At 41.5% G+C, this 12251-nt stretch overlaps 1 protein-coding gene across 3 annotated transcripts in view; it reads right to left on the bottom strand.

Moving 5' to 3' along the window:
• cep170ba (centrosomal protein 170Ba) overlaps window positions 1–12251 on the bottom strand; it is a 40551-nt gene that overhangs the window by 8171 nt on the left and 20129 nt on the right. The window contains exons 7-14 of one of the 3 annotated variants that reach the window (XM_051722797.1): window positions 8481–8579; window positions 5908–6375; window positions 4937–5829; window positions 4465–4632; window positions 3693–3831; window positions 2028–3596; window positions 1184–1316; window positions 450–576 (exon numbers count right to left, since the gene is read on the bottom strand). In XM_051722797.1, coding sequence (XP_051578757.1) covers window positions 450–576; window positions 1184–1316; window positions 2028–3596; window positions 3693–3831; window positions 4465–4632; window positions 4937–5829; window positions 5908–6375; window positions 8481–8579 — 3596 coding nt within the window. Of the gene's footprint in view, window positions 1–449; window positions 577–1183; window positions 1419–2027; window positions 3597–3692; window positions 3832–4464; window positions 4633–4936; window positions 5830–5907; window positions 6376–8480; window positions 8580–12251 lie in introns of all 3 variants that reach the window. The other 2 variants (XM_051722796.1, XM_051722798.1) reach the window with 2 other exon arrangements.

Raw genomic sequence — 12251 nt, forward strand, 5'->3', positions numbered from 1 at the left:
ATGCAGGTACGGGTCAGGAGCTTCAGTTACATCAACCATCAGAATGGAGAAAAATTTGATCTCAGTGATTTGGACCGTGACATGATTGTTGGTGCCAGACGGGCTGGTTTGAGTATTTCTGGGATTTTCACACACAACAGTCTCTAGAATTTACTCAGAATGGTGCCAAAAACAAAAAACATCCAGTGAGTGGCAGTTCTGTGGACGGAAACGCCTTGTTGATGAGAGAGGTCAACAGAGAATGGCCAGACAGGTTCGAGCCGACAGAAAGGCTACGGTAACTCATAACTTCTCTGTACAATTGTAGTGAGCAGAATAGCATCTTAGAATGCACAATACGTCGAACCCTAAAACAGATGGGCTGCAACAGCAGAAGACCACATTGGGCACTTTATTAGGACCATAGTGTTCCCAAGTACACCCTAGCCTTTAGTATATGGAAAGAGTACCTCTTCATGGGCAGATAATGCTGGTCCCATCCTGTCTGCAGAAGCACTCTGAGATTCAGTGTCTCCAGCAACATCATGAATCTCTTGAGCCAGAATAGCCAAATCTTTGGCCAAGTCTTGACTCAGTCTACAAAAACATATATTTTTAATGAGGCAATTTGCAGAAACATATGCTCTTAAAAACATATGCAATTTTTTATTTATTTTTTTATATATAATTTTTGTATCCCCTTTTCTCCCAATTTGGAATGCCCAGTTCCCACTACTTAGTAGGTCCTCGTGGTGGCGCGGTTACTCACCTCAATCCGGGTGGCGGAGGACAAATCTCAGTTGCCTCCGCTTCTGAAACTGTCAATCCGCGCATCTTATCACGTGACTCGTTGTGCATGACACCACGGAGACTCTGCATGTGGAGGCTCATGCTACTCTCCGCGGTCCACGCACAACTTACCACACACCTCACTGAGAGCGAGAACCACTAATTGTGACCACGAGGAGGTTACCCCATGTGACTTTATCCTCCCTAGCAACCGGGTCAATTTGGTTGCTTAGGAAACCTGACTGGAGTCACTCAGCACACCCTGGATTCGAACTCGTGACTCCAGGGGTGACAGTCAGTGTCAATACTCACTGAGCTACCCAGGCCCCCCAAAAACATATGCTATTAAAAATTAAGCTCTGTTAATAAAATAAAAATGTTGACATAGGCATGAACGATCTGTTGTGTTTCCCACCTGGCAATCTCGGCACTGTGAGACGTCCAGTTCTGGAACGTGTCGCTCTCGTGTCCTTCACCCTCTGAATCTCTCAGTATGGGTCCTGCTCGCATCGGACCGGGTGGGTGGATTCTGGAGGTCTGCTGGGCCCCTGAATGATGGGAGCGTTTGTGTTTAGGGGTACTATGGTTAGACTCGTACTCATCCTCCGAGGTGGAGGCGTAGTCTGAACCTTTTTGGCGCCTCCTGGAGCCTTGGCCCAGGGATTTGGGAACAAGGAGTGTTTGGTACACCATGTCATCAGAGAATGGGATAGAAACAAAAAGCAGGAAAAGAAAGAGAGAGAAAGAGATGAGAAGACACCGAAAAACCAACTACCACTTCCCATTCATGAATGGGTTTCCAATTTCCCACCAAGTAATCAATAAGATTGTTAATTCCCTTAGTAAAAATGATATTAAATTACCTTGATCATAATATAACCATTAGGTTTTTAGTGCGACAACCTAGTTGTAGCTAAAATGTAAAATATTAGTAAATTTGGGGACTAATTAGACGGTCTGCTGTTAGTTAAAGATTGTCATTAGCCCAGTGCAATACAAACCACAGCACATTCAACACTGAGTCAATGAGTAAAGAAATAGCCAGTGGTAGGTAATTCAGAGGCAATGAGAGAAAACTGGATTTTATATTAGAAACATCATATCACCATGTACCTTTTATTTTGGAAGCCTATCACTCAAACGCCAAAATAATCATTGCAAATATCTTGTTTGCAACCTAAGCAAACACTTGCAAATACCTCAAAACAAAAGAACAAATAATGCATGTTGAGCATAATTTCCAACATTGCCATACTCACTGGCAGTGCTGCTGGCATACTTGGCACTGCCTGATCGTCCGCGGATGATTGGTTGTCTGTTTGTGGCCCCTGAAGCCTTGTGCAGAAGGGCCTTGGGGTCCGGCACTGAAGCTTTCCGCACAGAGCTTCCCGACTCTGTACTGCGGTTTGAAAAGCCTGTCCGGCTTGTGGAGGACTCCGTGTCACTGGGTGTGGTGAAGGACCCTGTCCTTTTCCTGGGCATTGCTAAAATGTCCAGTCGCGAGGGCTTCTTGCTCTCCTGAGTGACTTTGATGGAAGAGGGGTTGCTGTCTGAGTTTTGAGACATGCGGTCAGTTTCTGTGCCTTCATTGTCAGAAGCTTCACCCAATCGGGCGCGGCGAAGCATTGAAGTCCTTGTGGGTCTTGGAGAGCAGAGGCTATTGGAACGAGACAGTGCTTGGCTTACTGTGCTTTTGGACTTGCTTGAGTTTTCCCTCTGAAGGGGAATGGTACATTTCTTGTTGGGTTGGGATCTTGATTCCTGGTCTGAGACAACATCAGCCCGATTGCGTGTAGTGGAACTCTGAAGATCTGAGAAGTCCAGAGAACTAAGGTTGCGACGGAGCTGAAAATGCTTGCTTGGCTCTACCTTATCATCGCTGTCCTTTACACTGGATTGTCTCTTTTCAGACCATGGATCATCGGAAGTCTTAAATTCTCTTGAACACTGACTGGAAGCTGTTTTATCTTTTAAGAGTCCTCTGAGGACCACAGGCTTCTTGGGCACAGAATCTGGAGCATTTTTGCCACTGACTGTACTGGAAGTGTCTACATCTGATTCTTCAGAGTCTTCCAGATGGGAGCAACCATTGTCTTGCTTCAGAAGTTTGGCCTCCAGAGCTGCAAGAACATCCTCAGTGTCTTTGAGGTAAGACTGAGTGTCTTGACTGTTTACAGCTTTTAAAGCTCCTACAGTCTCTCTGTCCTTACAAGAGGTTAGACTTGATATTTGGGGCAATCTGGACAACTGGACATTGTCGCTGGAACTTTCTTTTGTATAACTTTCCTGTCTAATAAAAGAAATAGAATTGTCTATATTATGAGAAGCCTCCTTGTTTTGATTAATGTCGGGTGGTGAGAAGTTATTCTTGTTGAGCTTGGCATACTGTCTCGTTACAGTGGCTGTTGAGAATTTGGGAGGCGAATCCTCATCTTTTTCAGTCTTGACCTCACCAGAAGTTGACACCTTCTCTTGATTAGGTAGGGTCGTAGGAGACTGGTTCCATGTCTTCTCGGTTCTACCAGGAGTTGTCCAACTCTGCTCCACAACAGAGCCATCATCAGACTTACTGGCATCACTCAGGCTGTCAGGGTCCAGATCTTCTTGGACACTAAGCTTCTGGGGATCCCACTTTTCCTTCTGAACTTGAGAACTCCTCTCAACACCAGAGAGGTAAGCATCAGGCTGGATGAGTATTGTGGGTGGTGGCGTCTCAATCTTCTCCTTCAAAGGAACCGGAGGCAAAACTCGTCTTGTTCTGCTGCTTTGGCCTTCTGAGCAGTCAGCACCTCGGTTAAGCATAACTTGGTGGATGACTTTTCCACCAGCTTAAAGGCATGATGAACAGGACAAATCAGTACAATGTGCTATCAAATACATTAAAGCAAAGCTAGCAAAGGCAAAAAACCATCATCATTCATTACCTCTGGAGGAAAGCTCAACCTGTGAATGGATATCAAACAGTCCTGATGCAGGATCAGAATCTGAATAGCTGTCAACCAAACTGGCCCAGCGAGAAACCCACCTAGTGCCTCCAGGTGTTAATGTCATCATCGACTGTACCTGTAGAAGGAAACCAACAACTAAAACCAAACGCCTTAATACATTCAGAGGCTTTTAAGTGGTAATCCATTTCAATGAATATCTAAAAGTAATATTTGTGAGGTTGAGATATTTTCACTGTAGCTGTAAAATATGTTTATATTACTGACTTTTAAAGTAACATTTGACATTTGGAATAATCCTCCTAGATCTGCACCTAAACTGCTATAAAAAAAAAAAACTTTCTAAACGGGATATATTATTGTTTTAAGAACATGGCAACCTCCTTTTTTTAAATAGCAATGTAAAACTGTCCTGGATTACTACTACATATTGATTTACATTACTACACCAAAAGCAAATACAAAGCATATTTTAAAAGCATACCAAATGAAAATATCTCAACCTAAAAAAGGAGCAGCCACTTTCATGATCCAAATCATCCAAACATCACTCATCCAAAAGTAGGAAAGAGCCAAAAGACAGTTTTGAGAGTTTCCCCCAAGAAAGACCAAAATGAAATCACAGTGGAAATTTGAAGAGTTGAAAATAAATCTGATTATTTGCACATTGATTGCCGTGATTGACAGATAGATTGACTGATTCCGAATGACTCTGAGTGAGCATGCCATCTATTTTAAGACAAGAGGTTACCTGTCCAGGACTCTTGGCTGTGTCACTATGGTCTGTTGGGTATTGGCCCAATTTTGGGCCAGAGCTATTCTCACTGAGTAGAAGGCTATCATGGCCCTTACTGTGATCAACTATAGACTTAAATGTTGTTGCAGCTGAGGTTTGGCTGCTGTCGCCAACACCAAACACCTGTTAATGATAAAGCATGCATAAATACGTAGGGCTTTTGCGTTTGTAGTCAGCCAACTGGAACTCTTTTTATGATGCTTGACTCTTGACTGGATCAAAGTGTTAAAATTGATAAAATATTAGGGAAGTTACTAAAATAACCCTAAAAAAAGAACTGAAAACTGACCAGTGCCTTGTCAATTTGGCCTAACATTGTTACTATAAAAATAATTTATTTGAAGCCTATTGTTTCTAATAAAACAATGTTTTTTACTGTCTCTTTGCTGCTCGAATGTCAAGTCAATCTTATATGACGAGACCATACCTGGTCGATCATGTTCCGTGCTTCCACCACCTCTTTGTCTGGTCCGTCTGTCTCAATGGTATAGGTACCTGCATCACTTAAACTGTCTTCTTCTTGCTTGGGTCCAAGGGTATTGACTTCCTTGTCATTGTCTTCCATGGGCACAGAAGAAGGGTTTTGAGACCTTGACTGTTGGGAAAGTGAGGTGGAAAATGTCTGATTCATGGTATGAGAATGAGATGAGGTAGGAAGACTCTGATGTGTCACAGCAGAACCAGCGTTTGTTGTTGGTGTTGACAAAGCAGATGTAGTTGATGGGGTCTTCACCCATGTAGAGTTAGACCTACTATAGTTTGCATCCAACGTGGAGGTAGAACTAGTGTTGGACACTCTAAGCAACTCTGCTGCAAACTCCTGTGTCAGTTTAGACCTTCGACCGACGCTGCTGAAAGGTTTTGACACAGAGCGGGATGAAAATTCAGAGGTACTCATGCGGATTTCACTCTTCTCCCGCTGGAGGGATCCAGCCTTCTGAGGTCTATCAGAACCTTTGAGGGGAATGGTGAACTGTTGGGTGGGTGGATTATGACCGGAGGATGTGGTTGTACCTTTCCGTTTGTCTAACTTGTTTCTGAGAGCATACTGAAGGTCAGGAGAAGACACATTATTGGTGAAAGACTGTGAACGCTTTTTCCGTTGACTGTCATCAAAAAAGTCAATGACAAAAGCTTGCTGTGGGTCTTGTTTGCCTTGGTTTTTGGACTCTGGTGTATAGTTAGTACAGTAATCATCTTCCTCTGGAGGGGTGACAGGTTGTGTAGTTACAATCTTTTGTGACCCTAAAAGGGACGTTGACTGAAGGTCTTGCATTTCTTCTGGATCCTCCAAATCACCATCTTCATGAAGGTGTCCATCTAGAAATAACACAGTTCAACAATTAACCCAAGATGGAACTTTTCTAACTATACAAATGATTAGTTTTGGTCTTTTACCTTTCAAGGTCTTGTTAAAGTGTTCCTCTGCCACAGACTGACCATCTAGACACCTCAGCATACTGGCATCACTCTGGACCAACCAATCAGCAACTTTGTTTTCCACGGACATCACCTCTGGAAGTGTGGCTGTAGACTCTTTGCTGGGAGTCCGGTGTTGACGGATGGAGAACTTTGTGACATGGTCCTTGATCTTCATCTTTCCAGGTGTTTGGTCATCAAACTCAATTGTAAAGGAGGCGTGGCCCTGCACCACTGGGGGTGTGGCTGGAGGTTTGTTGTCCGTGTCTTTTGTTGGGATCTCCTGGACATCCAGTGGTGCACTTTTGGGCTTGGACTGGATCTCCTTGGTGGGGATCTCAAAGTAGCTTGGTTCCTTGCGGTAACAGTAACCGGACTTGATCTGCCCATCTTGAAGGTCATCTGGAGAGGCAGTCAACTCATGTTTGATGTCTTCTTTTTGGCTTTCTATGATAAGAATCAGTGTTAATGCTTATTAAAACAAACTGATTGCAAAGATGGATTAAGATGCTTGCCAACTCCATCATACAGAAGTAGAGCCACTCAAATGCTTTCCACACACCTGCTGTGACTCACATTTTCTTAGTAACTCCAAGTCTTTAAGATCTAATTTTCTTCATGTCCTAACCAAGTGCAACAAGTTTGCAGTTACAAAAACATGTATGTCCACTTTGAAATGTAAAATGCTCTATGAAGCATCAAAACCACAGCCAATCGTAACATATTTCTTGTTTAACCCCTGACACCCTGAAGGCATTTTTAAGGATTTACCCAGGCATACCCAGAAGTAAGAGCTTAGCAAAAAGGGTCAATTGCATGATATACATTTTTAGTGCAAAGCAATCCAAAGATATAGCATTTGGAACCAAGGTGGAGATAGGCAGGGGTGGACTGGGAAGAGAAATCAGCCTGGGATTTTACACCGAAACTGGCCCAAAAGTCGCTGTCCTTTTCTGCATATCGCTGCCCACTTCGGCATATCGCAGCGCCGTTTTGTGGCCCATTCTGCATAACGCGGCGGCTCATTTCAGCTTATTGCGGCCCATTCGGCCGTTTCGCAGCCGGCCCACCGGCCCGCCCGATTCTCCCGAAGGCCAGTCCTCCCCTGATCGGCCCCAAAGTGCGTCGGCCCACCGGGAAAATGCCCGGTATGCCAGATTACCAATCCAGCCCTGGAGATAGGGGACTTTTATTTATCAAGTGTGTCACAGAAACGCCATTAGCGATAGCCCCCATAGCTGTCATGATGAAACTCTTCCAGTAATATTTCAGGATCTACTCATCGCATTACATCGAATATGGGCTTGTTTGATTCAGAGCCGTCTGCTGTAAATTGTGTTATGCCATTTTTTTTATATCATGTTTATTTTTCATGAAGTTATAAACCAAAATGTGACGATAATTCTGTTTTCTCTGTTTATCATACATGTTTATTCCACACGTTAATACTCACTGTAGTTTGGTCTCTGATGGAAACAGATTTGCTCGTTGTATTCTACTAATCAAGACCTTTCCAAAGATATATGACACATGGCTGCGTTATCTTTTTGATCTTTTTACTAGTTCTAAATATGATTGTTGCGATCACAAATCTGTGAATTATGAAAATGCAAAAGTTCTAATTTGTCAGCAAATTTAAAAGCAGCATTTTTGAATTGGTCAGATCAGCTATATTCATTGTAAAGATAAGAGTCTAAGCTTATCAACACATATTTTGTGCAGACCAACCAACTGGTTGTTAAGTAATACCATAACATTGATTTTTTTGTGATCAACGCCCTCTCTCGGCCCAGTACCAAGGTTAATTTACAGCTATGTAAATCATGCTTTTCGACCAATGGTGCATGACAATGACTCTGTTACTGTAAACAGAATTTTATTAATTTCGTGGTTAAAGCAAAAACTCTGATTGACATGGAAGAGATTTCCATGTTAGGATTTATTGCACGCTGTTCCTGGTTAGGACACAGTGTTACATGCATGAAATGCCACAAGAAAAAAAAAAGACTTTACATTGCAAATGAAAAATCATTGTCTGAAGAAAGAGCAAAAATAACAAAGACGCTGATATTCAGCTTCTAATGTTAAACATAATGTTCGCTAATCCAGCAGAGGTGGCCTGTACTGCTAAAAGGTAAAAAACAAAAACTGAAACAACTGAAAATGGAACAAATGAGAAGTTGCTATGGTTAGACTTTAATCTCTGTAAAAACCTTTGGAAAGTACACATAAATACTGAGTGAAAACACAATGACCTTCTCATTGGGTTCTTGGCTAAAGCTGTTGCTAATCCATCACGAGGCTGGACCTACGACTCCCAACATGTTTTAAAGCTCATGCAAGCATGGAGTTTAGCTCTGGATTCCAGAGGCTGGAGATCACCAAACACGAGGATTTTCCTGTTCTCAGTTCACTTTGGGGATCTAAACCATGCACAGTGATTTCACTGAATTATTTGGCATCAAAACAAATATTGATTTCATCAAGTCCTGTAAACTTTTTCTTGGGTTTGTGTTTAATGATACATGAGGGCACGAGTCACAGTCACACACCTGTATGATTCTCATTCTGATGATGATGATTATCTTCATCAGCCTCACCCCACCAGGATGGCTGACCATACAGAGGAGTGGGTCTGGAGATGGACAGATCTGTGATAATGGAAAGAGGAGACAGTCAAAGTTTAAAGAAACGTTCTGGGAACGACTTTGTATCATAACGTCCATTACCACAGAAAATAATTTTAACTCATCCCTCAGATTCTAATAGCACAGGAGAACGCAGCGTCGACTCCACCTAACGAAACATCTGTATTCAAAGCAATCTAAACCGTCAGCTGTAAAAGTGCATTCATCTAGCAGCCTGCTGTCTGTCACAGATAACCAGTCATGCTGGTTAAAGCAGCTTGGACACTGTTGTTATAGTGACAGTATGTAGTATCAACAAATAGGACAAGACAGGAAATGTACCACAAGATCCACTTTGAATGTTTTAATACCATCTCAGTGCATAATACATGTTTGTCTAGCTTTATTTTGGATGCACGTTATTTTTCATTATGGTGAAATGTCAAATATGTTGGCCTAATTTCAAAAGAGGTAATGTGTGTTGATAATATGTTGAACCCTTGTGTGTGTGTCATACAGCACGGCATTAAAATACGACAACTGACTAGCCAACAAAACACAAACTTACTGCCTTTCTACAAAACAAAAACTACAATTTCTGGACCCTAGTACAAAGACACATGCATGCAAGACTGTGAGTTTTTACATCACTGATACACGTTTCACTAGGTGAAAAATAAAGAAACTGAGCTAGAAACCAACATCTCACAGTGTGACAGTGATTAAGCATGATTCATTCTCATGACTCAGCTGGGCAGGACCAGGTCACAAGCCACAGGAAGTTACAGATGGGAAATATTCTCATGACATCACTGAGGAGTCTGTATTGTCAGCTTTCAGCTCCATCCAAAAACATTTGTTACATTCATAACGCTTAAATAATTATTAATGTAAACACAGGACTTTATAACATTGCACTGACTTCCACTAAATTTCCAGGCCTGGAAATCGCAGTTTTATAATTCCCTGATACTTCCAAGTTTTCCATGAATAGGTTTTTTTTTTGAGCATTTATCCACTTACACACCATGTTGCCCATCTGGACAATTTTGTCCAACTCCATTTGTAGGAAATTCACTCCATTTACCAACACAACGGACGCAGCCAGAACACGGTTTTCACTGGACAACTCAGGACTTCCAGTTCACACAGCTTTAAAACGCCTCATTTTTCCATGAGTAGCACCATTCCCTGTAAAGCGACCTTAAGCTCTTGGAAAGGCGGTATATAAATAAAACATTATTATTCCCATTTGACAGCACCAAACAAAAATGTCTCTGTGTGTCCCAGTTCACTGACTATTTCACTTTTTGTTGATGTACTAGTCTCATTTTTGTGGCCGACCATTAAAAAAAAAAATGATTCTAGAAAAATCATATAACAGAACAGCAAGATTTCTACATTTTCTGAAGAAAATATGAGTGGTGTTTGCCTGTGCAAAACATACCAAATGAGTCCTGCACCCTCAAGTCTCTTTGACATTCTGGGCCATATATCACAATAAATCTTAAGGCTAAAAGTAGCTCCTAATGCGGAAATTTAGGAGCAATTCTTATAAATTAGGGGCTTAATTGTAGGACTCGTAAAATTTACATCTCATGAAGCATTTTACAGCTAAAAGTAGCTCTTAAACCAACAATGGAGGACTTCTAAATCCCTATGAGTTAATCACAGATGCTCCGAAGTCAATCCACATGAAAAACTACGTATTAGAATATTATTGACATTACCTTTTTAAAAGGTCATCGCTTGAATCGTGAGGGTGTTATCAGTATTGTAAACTTAGTTAGAGGTGCAGTGACCTTTCCCACGAATCGAAACAACCCAATTACACTGGAGATAAAGGTTTCGACAACCCTGCGTTCCCTGGCAACATCAAAAGGAAACTGTGTAGCACGGATGAATTGAGAATTGCTGTCATCCGTTAGCAGAATCATCTATCAAACTATATATGCCATATGGTCTGGAGAGGGCATATATAGTTTGATAGATGTTTTCCTGTGGATGCGCGCTCTGCAGAGAAAAAAAAAAAGGTGGCATTCAAGGCCATCGCGGAGCTGCCGAATGTAGTTGATACAGCAGAGATGGTGCACGCTTGTTTTACTGCACCAACACAGGATGAACAAGTGTTCGTTCCCCCCCCAAAAAATATGCGTATATAAATATATATACTGTATATATACACATATGGCTATCTGTCTATGAGGAATAAATTGTGCTTCCCTGTCTACCAGTCGGTTTGGGCAATTTAAAGGAATAGTTCACCCAAAAATGAAAATGATCTCATTATTCACTTACCCTGATGCCATCCCAGATGTGTGTGACTGACTTTCTTCAGCAGAACACAAATGAAGATTTTCGACGTGCTTACGTCACGCTTTGCGTCAGCTGCTGGCAGAAAGTGCTTTTTTAAAGTTAATAACGTTTCAATTATCCATTTATTTTTTACACAAACGTATCGATTTGCTTCAGAACACATTTATTGATCGACTGAAGTCGTGTGGATTACTTTTATGCTGCCTAAATGTGACTTTTGGAACGTCAAAGTGCTGGCACCCGTTTCCTTCTATTATAAGGACCTGACAGAGCTCTATCTTCTTCTAAAAATCTTAATTTATGTTCTGCTGAAGAAAGTCAGTCATACACATCTGCAATGGCATCAGGGTACGTGAATCATGAGAGGATTTTCATTTTTGCACACTCATAAAACATGACATCTTTGTGAATATGGGCCCTGTTCTCTAGATCTGACTGGAGTCCTTCGTTCAATGCAAGTCTATGGGGTTTATTTTCCAGGTCAATGGTAACTGTGATCTCTTAGTAACGTAACAGCACACCTCTCATAGACAACACACATGATTTGAGGGATCATTAAAACGCTGGAAACCAACATACACACCACATGTTTAATACTTACTAGAGGTCAACCGATAGTGGACTTTGAAAACTAAAATTGTGGGAAAGGCCGATAACCGATTAATCGGCCGATGGTTTTTAAAATCGTATCCTTTCCTTACTATGGCGGGCACAGACAAAAAGTCCAAAATGAATAAAATCCCCAGTGCAGTTTATTATTCAAACAAAATCCCAATAATAACCAGAAAAAAAACAAAAACATTTGGTGCATAACGAGGTACTTTTAACTGTAAACAAGCCCGAAACACACCGGGGACTCTTATTTTGAAATGACAAAACAATCTGTCTGCAACTATCGGCATAGTCTTTTGCAGATAACCGATAGTTCTAACACATAGCAACTACTGGCACCGATTATCGGTAAAACCGATATATTGGTCTACCTCTAATACTTATCATTAGAGCTTTGTTCCTATCATTCATTCAAACCCTAAATATGAACCATGACAAATAACACTAACTAGACAACATGCAAAATAATTTATTTCACTACAGCATTATTATGCACATAAATTAAGACATGTGCAAGAACACAAGAGCAAACAGAACATTTGGACGAGCTCAGGGAGTGTCGTGCGGTACTGCGAGTGTGACAGTAAACTGGATTTAACAGTAATCCCATCATGACACATGTTTAGACACTGCAGTCACCTGCAGCAGGGTAATGCCAATCTCAACAGATTAAACACCAATGCTCATACCAAATCAACCACTGAATTCTTCTACACAGAGAGAACGTTTTAACACCAATGGATATTAGTCGCTTACATACTAGCTTAC

This window comes from Myxocyprinus asiaticus, chromosome 17 (genome assembly GCF_019703515.2).
Source record: "Myxocyprinus asiaticus isolate MX2 ecotype Aquarium Trade chromosome 17, UBuf_Myxa_2, whole genome shotgun sequence".
Classification (NCBI taxonomy): domain Eukaryota; kingdom Metazoa; phylum Chordata; class Actinopteri; order Cypriniformes; family Catostomidae; genus Myxocyprinus; species Myxocyprinus asiaticus.